This window comes from Mus musculus, chromosome 19, assembly GCF_000001635.26.
Source record: "Mus musculus strain C57BL/6J chromosome 19, GRCm38.p6 C57BL/6J".
NCBI classification, from domain to species: Eukaryota; Metazoa; Chordata; class Mammalia; order Rodentia; family Muridae; genus Mus; species Mus musculus.
Genome location: NC_000085.6, coordinates 47,224,270 through 47,239,033, shown reverse-complemented (window position 1 = coordinate 47,239,033; position 14,764 = coordinate 47,224,270). Strand labels below are relative to the sequence as shown.

Below are 14,764 nucleotides of genomic sequence, written 5' to 3'. Positions count from 1 at the left end.
GACAAAGGCCTGGGCAGGACAGGCTTGGAGGGGGGACAAGCACTTTACAGATGTGCAGCTAGCAGCAGCCTGAAGACAGAAACAAGGCGAGACCACAGGGCAAGGTGTCTGGTGGCTTCTCTGCCACCCCTTGGCTGGGCAGCACTTCCCGCTCTGGGATACTGGTTAGCCTGTCCCTCAGTATCTGCAGCTGGGTGGCATCCTTACATGGGCTAGAAGCTAGGGTGCCCTTTTTTCCCCAGATCCTGTGCCCTATCAGTCTTATAGGAAATGGAGCCTGCCCATCCTGTCACCTTAAGCCATGGAGGACAACAGGGCAGGAGGAAGTGGAGGGACACCCCCACCTATGGCAGGCTTCTGGGGTGTTTCAGATTTTGGTCCTCATGACCCAGCAACTTAATAATGCACTGCACAGACCCCCTCCTCTCTCTCAACACGGGAGGGGGAAGACAGAAACGGAGAGGAGAAGATTGGACAGCCCTGGAGGCCCGGGAGGCCAAGCCTGTCAGGACACTTGCTTTGGTTCATGTCACTCTGCATCTCTGCTCCCTTCTCTTGAAGGCCCCAGACACCAGGCTCCACAGCCTAGCACCAGCTGTGTGTGACCTTCGGGTACACTCCTCTGGGTTTCTCTAGAGCATCTTGTGTGCCAGGCCCAAGGCACAGGGGGTTGGCACGGGAAGGGTGCTAGCATGAGAAAGGGCTGCTTTGCTCTCTCCAGGAGCACAAGATGTTCTAGAACTGTCCAAAGGTGCAAGGGCCCTGACAGCCATCAGACCACAAGGGCTGGGATAGCTCAGGAGTCCCAAAGAGTTGACAGGGGCTTCCTATGTGACCTCTAAGTAGTGAGGGCGGTGGAAGGTAATCCCGAGGGCAGTGGTTCCAGGTACCATGCCTGAAGGACGCACCCAGCTGGCCCCAGACACCTTGAATCTTAGTTTCAAGCACTCAGTGGCTGAGAGCTTGCTATGCAGGCGTGAGGATCCAAGTTAAAATCCCAAGTAGCCACATAAAAAGCCAGGCATGGCCACACTAGTGCCTGTAATCCCAGCGCTGAGTAGGACAGATGCAGGGGGACTGCCCAGGACAGAGAGGGCATACAACATCCTCTGGCCTCCAGCTATGTGCAACATGCGTGCACACACATGTAAGCCTATCGCTCCAGGCATGCACACACACACACACACACACACACACGAAGCTCCTGGCCCTCGTTTGCTGCTGGGATGTGACCAGACCAAGGTGAGAACAGGTTGTCTGCCTGAGAAGTCACAGCTTCCATCCCACGAAACACTTACACTCCAGCCTGTTCCCCTGTGCGGTGAGGCCATAGCTATGATCTGCACACAGTACATAGCAGCGTGATCCCTGGCCACCCTCAAGCAAGCTTCTAGGAAAAGTGAGAAAGCCAGCACAGAAAGTCACCTGCTATGTGACTGCATCTCGGTGACACTGGCCAGGTAAAAGTTGTGTCGTCAGAGTTTGGGGTTGAGGGAAGAGGCTTGACCACACAGAAGCCTGACGTTGACAAGACAAAACATTCTCATTCCATGGTCACAGACCTTACACACACACACACACACACACACACACACACACACACACACACACGCCAGGTCTTCTGATATTCTGATAGTGACAGTAACAGGAGGAAAGACTGGAATTTCTGGCCACCAAGGCACCCTATCACATGGCCCCAGGAATGGCTCCTAAGGATTTAGACCACCTCACAGGAGGTCCCCAAGCCAAGATGGATTGACACTCTAACCTTAACCACAAGCCCCCTTCCAACCTGTAAAATGAAATGGGTGCTATTCCTGTCTCAGTGAATGGAGACAAGCACTCTGGTGGCTTCAATGCTAGCGAGTGTGAGGTCTTTGGGTCTACCTCTCCTGTCTATATTACTATCCTGTCTATAACACTATCAGGACAGACACTGGGCGACTCCCAGACCCTCCTCTCAAGCTGCTGTGTGTGATTGACACACAGAGCCACCCCTTTGGTTAAGGTGCCAGGGACACCACATAGAGGTACCTATAACGGTGCCTAAAGTGAAGAGCCTGACCAGAGTGACTGCCACCCTTGAGTCCCTGCTTTGGCCGTCTCCCTCCCTGTCAAATCTGACATGAATATCCACTGGGTGAAGGAGGAGAGAAAGCACACTGAGAATTATTGTGTACACGGCTCTGGTGCTGAGGACCCAGAGGAGGCAGGCAGCTGGAGGTGGCTCCCTTCCATCACTTTGATGGTCACCACGACACTGTGGGGTCCCCGTTCTGAAGATAAATGAGTTAGTATCAGGCTGTGGCAAAGCTAAGATTTAACTGTGCTCTTCCAACATGTGTGCAAGGTGTGTTACCTGACTTCGTACTCAGTACTAGAACTTACCCTCCCATGTTCTGAGGGGGCAGGAGGAGAGGAAACAGGTTTCCCTGAGGACACACCTGCACCCCAGCTAAGGTATGAATTGTGGTGGGCCTGAGGACGTTACAGCTAAGCAAGTAGGACCCCCATCCTCCTCCCAGCTCCCAGCACATGTCCAAGGTAAGACCCATTAGTGACACATTTACAAGCTTATGGGGACCTCAGGGAGGACCCCAGGTGATGCTGATGCTGAGTGGAGACCCCTCAGCTTCCTTGGGCAAGCCGCCAACACAGGCCTGATCCTGAGCCAGCTCCAGCTTACATCCCTACCCCTCACAGGGTCTCTAGAAGAGGTAGGTATACACACACATAGACAGACACACAGAGGCGTGCAACACACACAGACATACACACACACAACCTCTGTGGTGATGACTTCATGACCCCCACCAAGCTTTACCCAGAATTACTGTGCAGGCAGAGTTTGTGAGGCATTACTAGCCCTGATGCAGATCCCAACCCCTGTACCACACACTGGGCAGTATCCTGACTTTTCCCTTAATGCCACCTTGACACAGACCCTCAGAAGTTAAGTTGCACTTGTGGTCTCTCAGCCAGAGTGCAGAGAGCCCAGACCTGAGCTCAATCCTGACTGTCTCCAAGCCAGGCACTCTGCCCTGTGTGTGGATACTGTGTGGAGCCTCAGCTTCCCCATCTGTGAAGTGGGGTTACCACAGACCTCCATGGGATCAAACAAGATGGCACAGGGACAACTCAGTGGTCACTGTTGTATGATCATTGCAAGGGGCACCACCCAGTGCCTTCCCACCTCTATGACCTCTGCTCCAGTGAGTCCTCCTGCCCACACCCCTTCTTCCCAGCCCCACCCGAGCTTCTGCAAACCCCACCAGTCTTTCAAGGCCCAGCTGAATCCCATCACTCTTGAGACTGCCTCTTTCAGAGCTTTGGCCCTGAATACAGGCGTTGGCCTTATTCTCAACTCCTACAAAGACTGACTAACTTTCCGGGAGAGTGGAGGCAGGCAGAGGAAAACCTATGAACAGGGAAAACATGAGGCCTTCAGTTTAAACCCTAGCCAGGCTGCAAAATTGCTGTGTGACTTCAGGCAAATTGTTTTGCCACTCTGGACCTTGAGTTCTTTATAAAAAGATGCTCTTGGCTCAGAGATTGGGAATATTTACTTTTCTTGCAGAGAACCTGAGTTCAGGTTTAGTACCCACTTTAGGTGACCCACACACAACCTACAACCCCAGCCTCAGCAGGCACCTGCATTTGTGTCACATAATCCCCACAAAGAGAGACACCCATACATGTAATTTAAAATAAAAATAAACCTTTAAGGAGGCTGGAGAGATGGCTCAGCAGTTACCAGAACCAGCTGCCCTCCCAGAGGACCCAAGTTCTATTCCCAGCAGCCACGTGGCAGCTCACAACTGTAACTCCAGTTCCAGGGGCTTCGACACCCTCACACAGACACACATGCAGGCAAAACACAATGCACATAAAATAAAAACAAACCATTTTAAAAATTATATAAACAAATCTTTACCAAGAAGGAGGAGGAGGAGGAAGAGGAGGGAGGGGAGGGAGGGGGAGAGGAAGAGGAAGAGGAAGAGGAAGAGGAAGAGGAAGAGGAAGAGGAAGAGGAAGAAGAAGAAGAAGAAGAAGAAGAAGAAGAAGAAGAAGAAGAAGAAGAAGAAGAAGAAGAAGAAGAAGAAGAAGAAGAAAGAAAGAAGAGAAGGGGAGGGGGGGGAGGGGGGAGGAGGAGGAGGAGGAGGAGATGATGGCGGCTCATCCCAGCCTTGCTTACTTCCCCCAGCTGAGAACCTGGGGATCACACTGGTCACATTGATTCAAAACAATTTTCCACATTTTAACACCTGTGTCCAACATAAGGTTTGGTTTGTCCATCTGTGATGGGAAATGTCCGTTTATTTTATCTGCCAAGACCAAACTCCACAACCTTACTTTCTCCCCGTAGTGCATGGTGGCCCCGCTCAGACAGGCTTGTACTCATTCTCTGAATGGGGTTTCCTCTGCAGGGAGAAAGGGGCCAGGAAGCAGGAGAGTAGGGCGATGGAGATGACTGTCCAGCTGAGCAGAGGCACCATGGCTTTCTTGAAGCATGTTTTCCTAAGTGCCTCACCTCCAGGAGTGAGGACGCTCATGTCTTACTCATCCTGCAGACTTTAAGGTCTTTCAGAAGTCTCTTTGGGGCCCTCCTATGGGTTTCTGGGGACCCATTTAACCCATTTATCTCCAAGTGGAGTGTTCCTCACCACATAGGACTTTGAAACCCTGGGTCATCCATGACCCATGTCACACACGTGCTCTCCCTCAGCAATTCTGCACCCAGCGTTTCTGTACACACGTATCTTTGCAAACTCTGAGAAAAGCCCCTCTGATGACTCCGCCTTCTGCAGAGCCGTTTCCTGGCTGGCAACAAGGTCCTGTGCATCTTCCTTGTCCTTAATGGACTGGGAGGCTCTAGGGGATGGAGGGGCTGGGGGCCATCTTTCTCACAGCTATTTTCCAATCCTCAGCTCTGAGCACAGAATAGGTGCTCAAGTAAAATACTGAAGAGGGGGGCTGGTGAGATGGCTCAGCGGTTAAGAGTACTGACTGCTCTTCCAAAGGTCCTGAGTTCAAATCCCGGCAACCATATGGTGGCTCACAACCATCCGTAACAAAAATCTGATGCCCTCTTCTGGAGTGTCTGAAGACAGCTACAATGTACATACATTAACTAAAGAAATAAAGAAAATCTTTTTTAAAAAAATTACTGAAGAGGACAGCCAGTGTGTGGCTCTCCCATCTGGGCCCCTGCTTCGTGCCTCTCCCTTACTGGTGGACAATGGAGATGCAAGAAAACGAAGGGAAACAGGTCCTTTGCTGCCAGAGGCCAAGATCACACACAAGGTACTTGACTACAACTCTACCAGCCTGAGACTCTTCACCAGCTCCACGCTCGCTGGCAAGAGAAAGGAAGACAGGAAATGGGGCGGGGGGGGGGTCCTCCTGCACCAGTCCTTATGCTCTCTGTCCTTCATATCCAGCCTGTCTCACCTTCCCAAACCCTGTGAGAAAGTGAAGTGGGTGTCTGGGAGAAGCACTTCTATTGAGCTTAGCCCAAGAGGACCATCCACCTCTGGGCCATTTTGCTCTTGTGTGGCCCCTTCCACTTCCATGTGGGCTTCTAGAGTGGAACATGGCTGAAGTCATGAAATGTCACTTCCATCTTGGTTGTTGCTCTGTCCTCTCTGTGGAGGCCAGCTGCCATGCCTGTGGGGAGATGAGGGGAGGACCAAGGACTGCCAGTAATGGTGAGTAATCTTGGCGATGGCTCCCCTCCAGGTAAGCCTTCCGATGAGGCTGCAGCCCCAGCCAGCTGACTGGGAAACCTCAGGAAAGTAGAGAAGTCCTGGAGCCCCAATGAAACCACAGATTCCAGGGCATTACAAGAGACAGAGAGTTGGCCAAATGCCTGGGGTTTCAGACCAAGAGGATAGGGGTGCTTCGCCATACAGCAATAGGTAATAGGGTATTGATGGCTCTGGCTTATAGCCCCCCTCAAAACTAACAGCTTCCAAGGTCACAGTGCCGAGCTCTGAACTCAGACCTCAGTGCGAGGGGTCCCCGCTTTGCCCCAGCAAGCCAGCCAATAGTCTGTCTCCTGCCTTCTGCCCTCCCTGAGCCCTTCTGGAGAGTTCTCAGTCCTGTGTACTCTTGCTGTTATGACCCAACGTGGGGAGCCATGCTAGCACCCCATCACACACACACACACACACACACACACACACACACACACCTCACTCATGGTGACATCCCAATCTGATGTTCCCAGCAGCCAGTGGCTACACCTCTGACTGATATCATCACCTGGGAGAGGGACCATATCACTTCCTTCTTCCCATTCTACCTAAGGGCTCCACAAGGGAATTTCCAGATGACTCAGTCTCTTTCATGGCCATCATGTTCTCAGGGCTACTTCAAAGCCAGGCAGGCCTGAGACAAGGGAAGGCAAGGTTTCCATCAATGTGCCTTCCCCACAGGGTGTCACCTTCTGCTCCCCTTACACAGATCCACACCCACTTTGCACACACAGAGATGGTTCCTGGAGACAGAATTCCATGAGAGTCATCTCTCTCTCTCTCTCTCTCTCTCTCTCTCACACACACACACACACACACACCAGTTCCTGCTTCATCCCCAGTCTCTCTTGTGTGCCTACCCTGCAAGGTTGGTATCTATAGGAAACACCTCTACCTAGGCCCTGATAACCCCCAGCTCCCTCCTGGCCCTTTCCTATGCCTTTCCTGAGCCTTTCCCCCCTCCCCAGTGTGGGCGGGACCCATCTACCCACTTCTAGGTAGCTGGTGGGTATGCAAAACAGTGGACGTGAACACCTAGGGAGTATCATCCTGGAGGCCCAGTGGGACTGAGGGAGGAGGGGCAGCAGGATACATGCCTATGCACATGCTAGCAAGCATGTGGACAGAAGACCCTTCATGGATGTTCACCTCCTGCGCCACGTGCCAAGTATGCGGCTAAGAGAGCTCCAGGTGAGAGAGCCAACTTGGTCCTCATCCGCTCTCTGCCTGCAGACCTTCCCAGCCTTACCCAGAGGCCAACTTAGGCACCAGGCAGCAAGAATGGAGCAGCTTCTAGCTTTCGCCTAGGACATGTCTCTCCACCACCCCGATCCCTACAGCTTTCCTGGCTTCATCAACCAGGAGCCCAGATCAGCCTCACCTTTCCTTGGCTCCCTGACACTTCTGTACCCACTGCGTCTCCAAAACAGGCTTGTACTCCACAGTCCTCTTTCTCCCTACAGTGCTCCCTATTGGTGCTCACCAAAGGCCAGGCAGGCATTGAGCTTAGTTAAGCCGGAACAGCCTGTTGCCCACCTCCCTGAGACTGACGTGACCAACTCAGTGGCTCCACTGAGCTCTGAGTGACCCTGGGCTCTGAGATCCTAAGTTCCCTCCTCCCACAGCTGCTCCATGAAATCTCCAGACCCATAAGGCCATGGGAGGCCACTGCCTTACTGCGGCTCTCAGGAACAAGGAACCCAAGAAGGGAAAGTGAGGAGCCAGTCGGTGAGACAAGGCCACATGTCTTGTCCACCCCACAAGCCTGCCCTTCAGACCAAGAGCAGAAACAGCCTCAGAAACTCGCATAGGGAAAGAGACTGAATCTGTAACCACAGAAACCATTTTCCAAATGGGATTTATCTGCCCATCGGTCCCCTGCCAGCCTCCTGGAGGAACTGAACTCCACTCTCCCGACCCAACACACCAACACATACACACAGGCATGTCACCATTGCAGGGCGGACCACAAACGTGTCCACTTACAGTAAGAACAACACCATTGTCTCTTCAATAGACAAAGACACACCGCATGGGCGCACAAGCAGGGACTCAAAACACAGCTATTGCATCTGTGGACACCTAAAACATGACATTGTGCACACACAACAGATAAACCGCATACAGAGCGCATTTCTGGGCCCTGCCCTTCACTTACTCTTACTAAGCTATCCAAAATATGCGTGCTTGAAACAAGCCCCAAAACCCAAGACTTTTGAAAGTGCCATCGAGGGCCATTTGACGATATCTTTGAGGACCCAAGCAACCCCTGAAGAGTGAGAGTATCCATGGGAAGCAGCCAGATTCTGTGCCTTCCCCCAGCTCCTGTTCCCCTTCCAAAGGAGGCCGAACCTGAGCCGCCAGGCAATCACTATGCAGAACCGGAAGGCAAACATGGCCATGGCCATGTGAGGACAGATGGGCAGTGTCTGGCTGGATCCTGGTAGACGCAGGCATGCCCCTCCACATGTTCTTACCCATGTGATGGCAGCTGAGGTGACAGCCAGGGCGAGCAGTGGAGAGGGGCCTGACTTGACAGGGAGGGGGTATGCAAATGAGACCCTTCGTTAGTGCTCAACTATGGCTACCCAGCCTAGATGCCCAGCCAAGTATGTTCCTGTCCCTTGGGACATGGGACACCCAAAGGAGAAGGATTCTGTCTTGCCCTGGGCCCAGATGGCTCCTCTTGAGTCCTGACTTTGTACCCTCTTTTCATGGAGATCCACATAACCACTCCAGTCACCTTGTGAGAGCCACTCCCATTAATCCTACTGACAAGTAGGAGTTAAGATGTAGCCAGCCCCGTCCCTATCAAAGCCATGCCATCTATGAAGAACGTGGGTTCGGCAGGTATTAGGGCTTCATGCCCTAAGATTGTGGATCGTATGCTCCAAGGCAGCCAAAGGACAGTAGCCACGTGCTTCAAAGGGCCTTTCTGTCCTGCCCAGTCCCCAAGCCTGCCCAGGCCTGATCCCAGTGGAAAATGTCAGTTGGCTCCAGACCCTTTGCCAACAGTGAGCCCTAGCCACAAGTAGGCAGGCCAGGCCTAGGTCAGCCCATTCCGAGCTTCAGGCCACGGCCCAGGTCCCTGACACTGCCCCAGCAGGCTCCAGATTATATGTCTCCTAGGACCTTCCAGACCCAGGACAAAATTCATTTCCTTTTCAGAGAATCAACAATCTGCCTTTCCTACATCTTTTCCTCTTTATTTTTAAATTAGAAACTACTATCCCAATGTCCAGTCTGGAAGAGGGAAGCCACCAGGCCACCAGCCACCAGCCATGGATTCTAAGTGGTTTCAGCCACCACTCTTGTTCCTGCTTTGGCTTCTCCCAGGCCCCTCCAAGCCCAACAGACTCAGCAGATAGAGGGGGCCTATGTCCAGTCTCCTGCCTTGTGGCAAAGGTCACAGGGCATCAAGGTAGAGATTCTGACTCCACACAGTTTGTAGAAGAGCCCAGTCCAAGGAAGGGTTCCCCTTTGGGTCCGCTGTCACATTGGCCATCTTGCTCCTGAGACTGTTGAGCCAGGCGGTCCAGAAGACAGGAGTCCAAGTAAGCAGGAGTCCAGCAAATGGGATACCAGCCAGTCTGCTTCCTTCCCCTCCGTCCCCTCCCTGCTTGTGGAGCTGCCAGGAACTCATCTCCTCTCTGGGAGAAGCAGGTCAGGCTCTGTGGGGGCTGTCACTAGCACACCTGAGTGCTCAGACACAGCTGACATAAGTACACACCCACCGATATCTCTAATGGAAACTCACAAGCACAGACATTTGTGTATATACACGGGGCACCCAAGCATCTCTAGCAGACTACCTCCAGGACCCACAAACTGTCTCCCCCGTTGTTTAAGTGAGATTTGCCTCAGTGCCCGTGAATGGCACATTTCTGATGCCCAGGACCTCACATTCCACCCAAGGGCTGCTCCATAACCTGGAGAGAGCACAAGGCCACCTTGCAGAGAAAGTCAGATGTCTGACCTTCCAGCTTTCCCTACCTCTCTCTCCAGTCACAGTGACAAACACCCAGCTTCCACTCCTACACACACGCAGTCCCAGAGTCCACCAAAGAGTGACAGAACAGGACATGACTAAATTCTCCTTCCCAATGTCTCTCCACTCCAACCTCCCAAGTGGTCCCCAGGCTCGGGGTGGGTGAAACCCCAGACATCAACTGGGGCCTTACCGTGGATAGTGTTCCTTGTGATCTGTCCCCCCATCTCAGGCCGCTGGCAGCTTGGCCACCTCCGTTTGGCCGGCCAGCCTCGTCACCGAGCAGCCCTGGCCGCCAGTTCCCCTCCTCCTTCCCCCCCCTTGCCCTCCCCTGAGGCCAGCCGGCATGGCAGGGCCAGGCGGCCCCTTTTGCACCCCCACGCTCCCTCTCCCTCCCGCATGGACACGCCTGCCCGCCAGCCAGCCGGCCACACACGCACACCCCCTGGTTGTGCTTGCTGCCTCCAGCTCCCACCCACTGGGAGCCTCCCCCACCTCCTTGCTGGTTCAGGCAAAGGGATCTGTCATGTTTATTTACATAAGGAGGAGGAGACTGGAGGCTTCCTGAAATAGCCAAGCTCCAGAAAGCACTGGAGATGCCCCAGCAGAACACACACCATACACAGACAGACACACAGACACACACCACACACTGTCCCATGGAGATACACACAACACCTTCCCAGTCACCCAAGCCAACAGCCATCAGCCATTCAATCTTCGGGGGACATCTTGAAGCTCCATATGATAAGGGATGAAGCAGGGTGGGATGGGAACAGTATTGACTGTATCCCTGCCCTCAGGGTACCACAGTCAAGCTAGGGAGCTTAAATGTAAAAACTCACACCATTTCCATCTTCTTCTAGACTCCGCGTTAATACTTGGTAAGGCTTAACTCCTTCTGTCCTCAAAGGCTGCCTAACCTCTGACCTCAGCGTCAACAGGTACCATAAGCACCTTTGCAAGGTCAGAAGTCTATGACAAGAGAGTTAACCAGAGGTAGCAGGGCTGGGATGGGGAGGACACAGGAAGTATGCCAGAATCCAGGCTTTTACCCCCAAGCCGAGTTGTCTTGTTTTGTTTTTTGTTTTTTGTTTTTTTGAGACAGAGTTTCTCTGTGTAGCCTTGGCTGTCCTGGAACTCACTCTGTAGACCAGGCTGGCCTCGAACTCAGAAATCCGCCTGCCTCTGCCTCCCAAGTGCTGGGATTAAAGGCAGGTGCCACCACTGCCCGGCCAGGTTATCATTTTTAACCACACACACTCACACACTTGCATAGCCACACTAACCCACACAGAATGTCTGCATCATGCTACATGTCTACGAACACAGACACACGTGCTTGTGCACACAAACACGCCTGCACATACGCGCTCCTAAGCACCAACCACTGTGCCCACCTACCCCTCTCCTGCCCCGAATACTACATGCATGCTCTCATATACAGACTCACATAGCTTCTGGAGGAATGTTAAGGTGCAGAACCCTGCACCTTGGTGGCAGGAAGAAAGCACAGACGGCCTGAGGAAAACCCTTCTAGCCCCAGGAGGCAAGCCCAGATCGCCATCAGAACAGCAAAGCCATTCACTGAGCTTCACAGTACGTGGGACAATGCACGGTGTCCATGCTGAGAGGTAAGAGCTATTCTTAAACCCATTTTACAGAAAAGACGGTGTGTGTCCTGAGAGGCAAAGAATCTGCCTGGGGAATCCCAGAATGTCACAACAGAACCAGGACTCCAGCCTAGGCAGGGATAGGAAACACACTCACTACCTGTCACACTCTCCCTAGGATAAGCACCTTGACCAAGACAGCGCGAGAGTTCCTATCTCCCAAGCCCTGTCCTGCACCGGCCAGGATCTGTAACCCCAGAGAAAGATGTGGGTGGGGAATCGGGCTGGGAAAAGAGCTGGGGGAAAGGTTGGGTTGCTGTCCCACATCCAGTGGAACTCAGGTACGCACATTGTGAGACGCTCAATCAAGCCACTGCTGCTGCCTGCGCACCCCCAACCAGAATCTGGCTGAAGGACAGAGAGAACGCACAGGGACTTTGTGTTTGCATGCGTGAATATCTGTTCAGACATGTGGGGGGGGGGATGCGCACGTCTGCCGTGCATGTGGAGGCCCGCAGTTGACACTGGGATCTTCCTCGATCACTCTCCACTTTATTTACTGAGACAAGATCTCTCACTTGAATCCAGAGCTCACCAATCAGCTAGTGTACCTAGCCACTTCTCTAGCCCCTGTCTCTGGCTCTCAGATTCTGGGACTATAGGCAGCCACCAAGCCTGCCTAGCTTTTACATGGGTTCTGGAAGGTCTGCACTCTGGTCCTCACATTTGGACAATAAGCATTTGGTACAATGAGCTGTCCCCCTAGATCCTACCTGCCTTTTAATGTACCTATCTTGGGCCTTGCTCCACTAGCCTTTCCCATAGGCAACCTAGTCTCACGGCTCAGCATCCCACATAGCAGCCTCCCTTATCACTGGCTCCTGCTTTCTTCCCACTGGGGATAGTCTCTTACCACCTGCCCAGGACTAGGGATCATGGATCGTCTCCGGAAACCTCCCTGGGGCAGCCGGTAGTTGCTAAGTCCTCGTTCTTGGAACTTGTCATTCCTCTGAACCCTGTAGCTATGTCTCTCTTCATGTCTTATTCTGCACAACACAGAGACAGCCATGAGCTATCCACGACCTATGTGCCCCAGCTCCTCCTGCGCAGAGCTCCAACCTAATGTACCTAAACCCACAGTTACTGAGCATCTATTACAAGTCATACACTAACTTACACAGTCAAGATGAGACGTGATCCACACTAGGCAGGTCCTAACTCTCGTGGATCGGGGAGGAGCAGACATTTCTCAATCAGCCACAATGCAGAATATAGTACCACTTTTCTTAAAAGGTGCTCGGAAACCAAGGATTCAGGTCCTAGCAAGCTTGAGGCAGGTTTCCCTGAGAGCCCAAAACAGGGCAAGATTTGCAGATCAATGTCTCTACCATGGAGGTGGGTCAGGAAACAGGGTGCTACAGAGAACAGATACACATGTGCACAGGTCCACGAGCTGTTGGGAGCCCAGCATATCTCCAAAGCAAGGCTGGTATGGATAGAAGTGGATCAGTAGAAGAGCCATAGGGAAATTTTCTCTTGGCAAGCAAGACTAGATAGGCCAGGGAATGTCATAAGGGCCTGGAGGAGCAGAATGAAGACCAGGCTATTTCCCTGAGAGCACCGGGGAACCCTGGCAGGGTTCAGCAGGGAGGCAACAGGACCAGACACACATTTATAAAAGGTCATTCTGCCATCTGGTGTGGGGCACTTGTGGGAAGAGACAAGGGCCAGGACAGAGAGCAGCAGCATCCGGAAGGATGGGGCTGGCACCTGGCTTGTCCTCACACCCGCCTCTGGCCTCACATCAGGCCTTGTAGAGGAGGAGGTCCTTGGAAAACGGGTCACAGTAGAATGGGGTTCATGCGGCAGGACTGGGGCTGGTGTGGTGAAAGAGTTGGGGAGCCTTTCATTTGGGTAGTGGGAAGAAAAAATGAAATAGAAGCTAGGATGGTGTCACACAGTAGCAGTTCCAACACCAGGAAATGAAAGTAGGGCTATCATGAGCTCAAGGCTAACCTGAGCTAAAGATTGAGAAACCTGTTTGGTGGGGGTAGGTAGGAAAAATTGAGAATTAGGGACCACCAAGGTAGCTCCAGGCCTTCTAGAACAGTACCACAGAACAAAGAGGTCTCCCTATCTGGATCTTGTTCCCCACAATCTGCTGCCCTGTTTTCAGAAGGAAATAGCAATGTCCTGTACCCTTCCCCAGAGCAGTGTCCGGGGCTCTTTAGAGGAGGTGGTACCCCTTCTTCAGGGTGGGACAGGCAACACATCTCCGCTAGTTATTATTCACTTGGGTACCACACAAGCCTCCACTTAATCGAAGGATCCCATTTACTGAAAGGGATGAGGCAAGAGGCATTCATTCACTGAGCAAGCTTCACTGTGCTCCACCATGAACCAACCCTCGGAAGCCAACTGGCAGGCGGACAGGGCATGGACTCGGGAAAACAATTCTAGATCGTGGTGTGAGCCATGCTGGCGTTGGGGAAGGGGCTTCTGTGGCCATAGGTGAACAGCTCTATGTTTCCACAAGCATACTGAGCAGAGGCAGTGGATGGGGTTGGGGTACAAGCTACAGTCGGGGTACAGAGTGTCTTCCACAGGCTCACACACCTGAGCACTTGGCCCAGCGAGGGGAGCTGCATTGGAAGGTCCTAGAGCCTATAAGGAAGTGAAACCTTGATGGAGGAAATGAGTGACGGGGACCTGGCCTGGACATTTTGTAGCCCAGTCCCACTTCCTGTCCACCCTCCACTTCCTGACTGAGGAGGCAAATGTGATGAGCCAGCAGTTTCTTCTGCAGCTCTGGCTTCCCACTGAACTGTGAGCAAATACCATGTCTTTGCTTACATGCACTCAGTACCCCAATATGCATGTGGGCAAAATACTCGCACACATAAAAAAAAATTTCATTAAATGGCCTTCTGTCTAGTATTTTGTCACAGCAAGGAGAGTAACTAATAACACAACTCTGTGAGCAAACCAATGAAGACAGCTAATGGTGTTTCTATTGGCTCAGTGCAGACCCTGTGCTAGGCAGAGGGCTAACCTCAGCTAACTCCACAGCATCCCTTCAGGAGTTCATGTTCACTCTCCCTCTGCAGGACATGAAACTGAGGCTCAGAGTGGTCATACTAAGGCAGATGTAGTCTTCCTCCCCGCCCCAAGGAATAGCAACTCCTCTCTAGCCACATTTGGGGAACACCAGTCCCCTGGGTTCTTTGAGCCCATGTGGCTGTCAGGACCCTCCTCCTAGACAGCCAGTTTTCTGTCAGGGATATGGCCACTGATGAGGTTGCTGCGTGTGGGCCACAGGAACTGGTCTTAGTGGATTAGAAAATCAGACCAGAAAGCAGAAGGAGGGTGTGTTGCGAGGGGACCAGGTGTATGTGTGTGTGTCCAGG

General features: G+C 52.6%; 1 protein-coding gene across 2 annotated transcripts in view; it reads right to left on the bottom strand.

Moving 5' to 3' along the window:
- Neurl1a (neuralized E3 ubiquitin protein ligase 1A) overlaps nt 1-14,764 on the bottom strand; it is an 80,622-nt gene that overhangs the window by 20,408 nt on the left and 45,450 nt on the right. Inside the window, exon 1 of one of the 2 annotated variants that reach the window (NM_001163480.1) lies at nt 9,938-10,191. The exons of the other annotated variant lie outside the window; for it this stretch is intronic. Coding sequence (NP_001156952.1) covers nt 9,938-9,971 — 34 coding nt within the window. The 5' untranslated portion in view covers nt 9,972-10,191. Of the gene's footprint in view, nt 1-9,937; nt 10,192-14,764 lie in introns of those variants that run through there. 2 annotated transcript variants of the gene reach the window in all.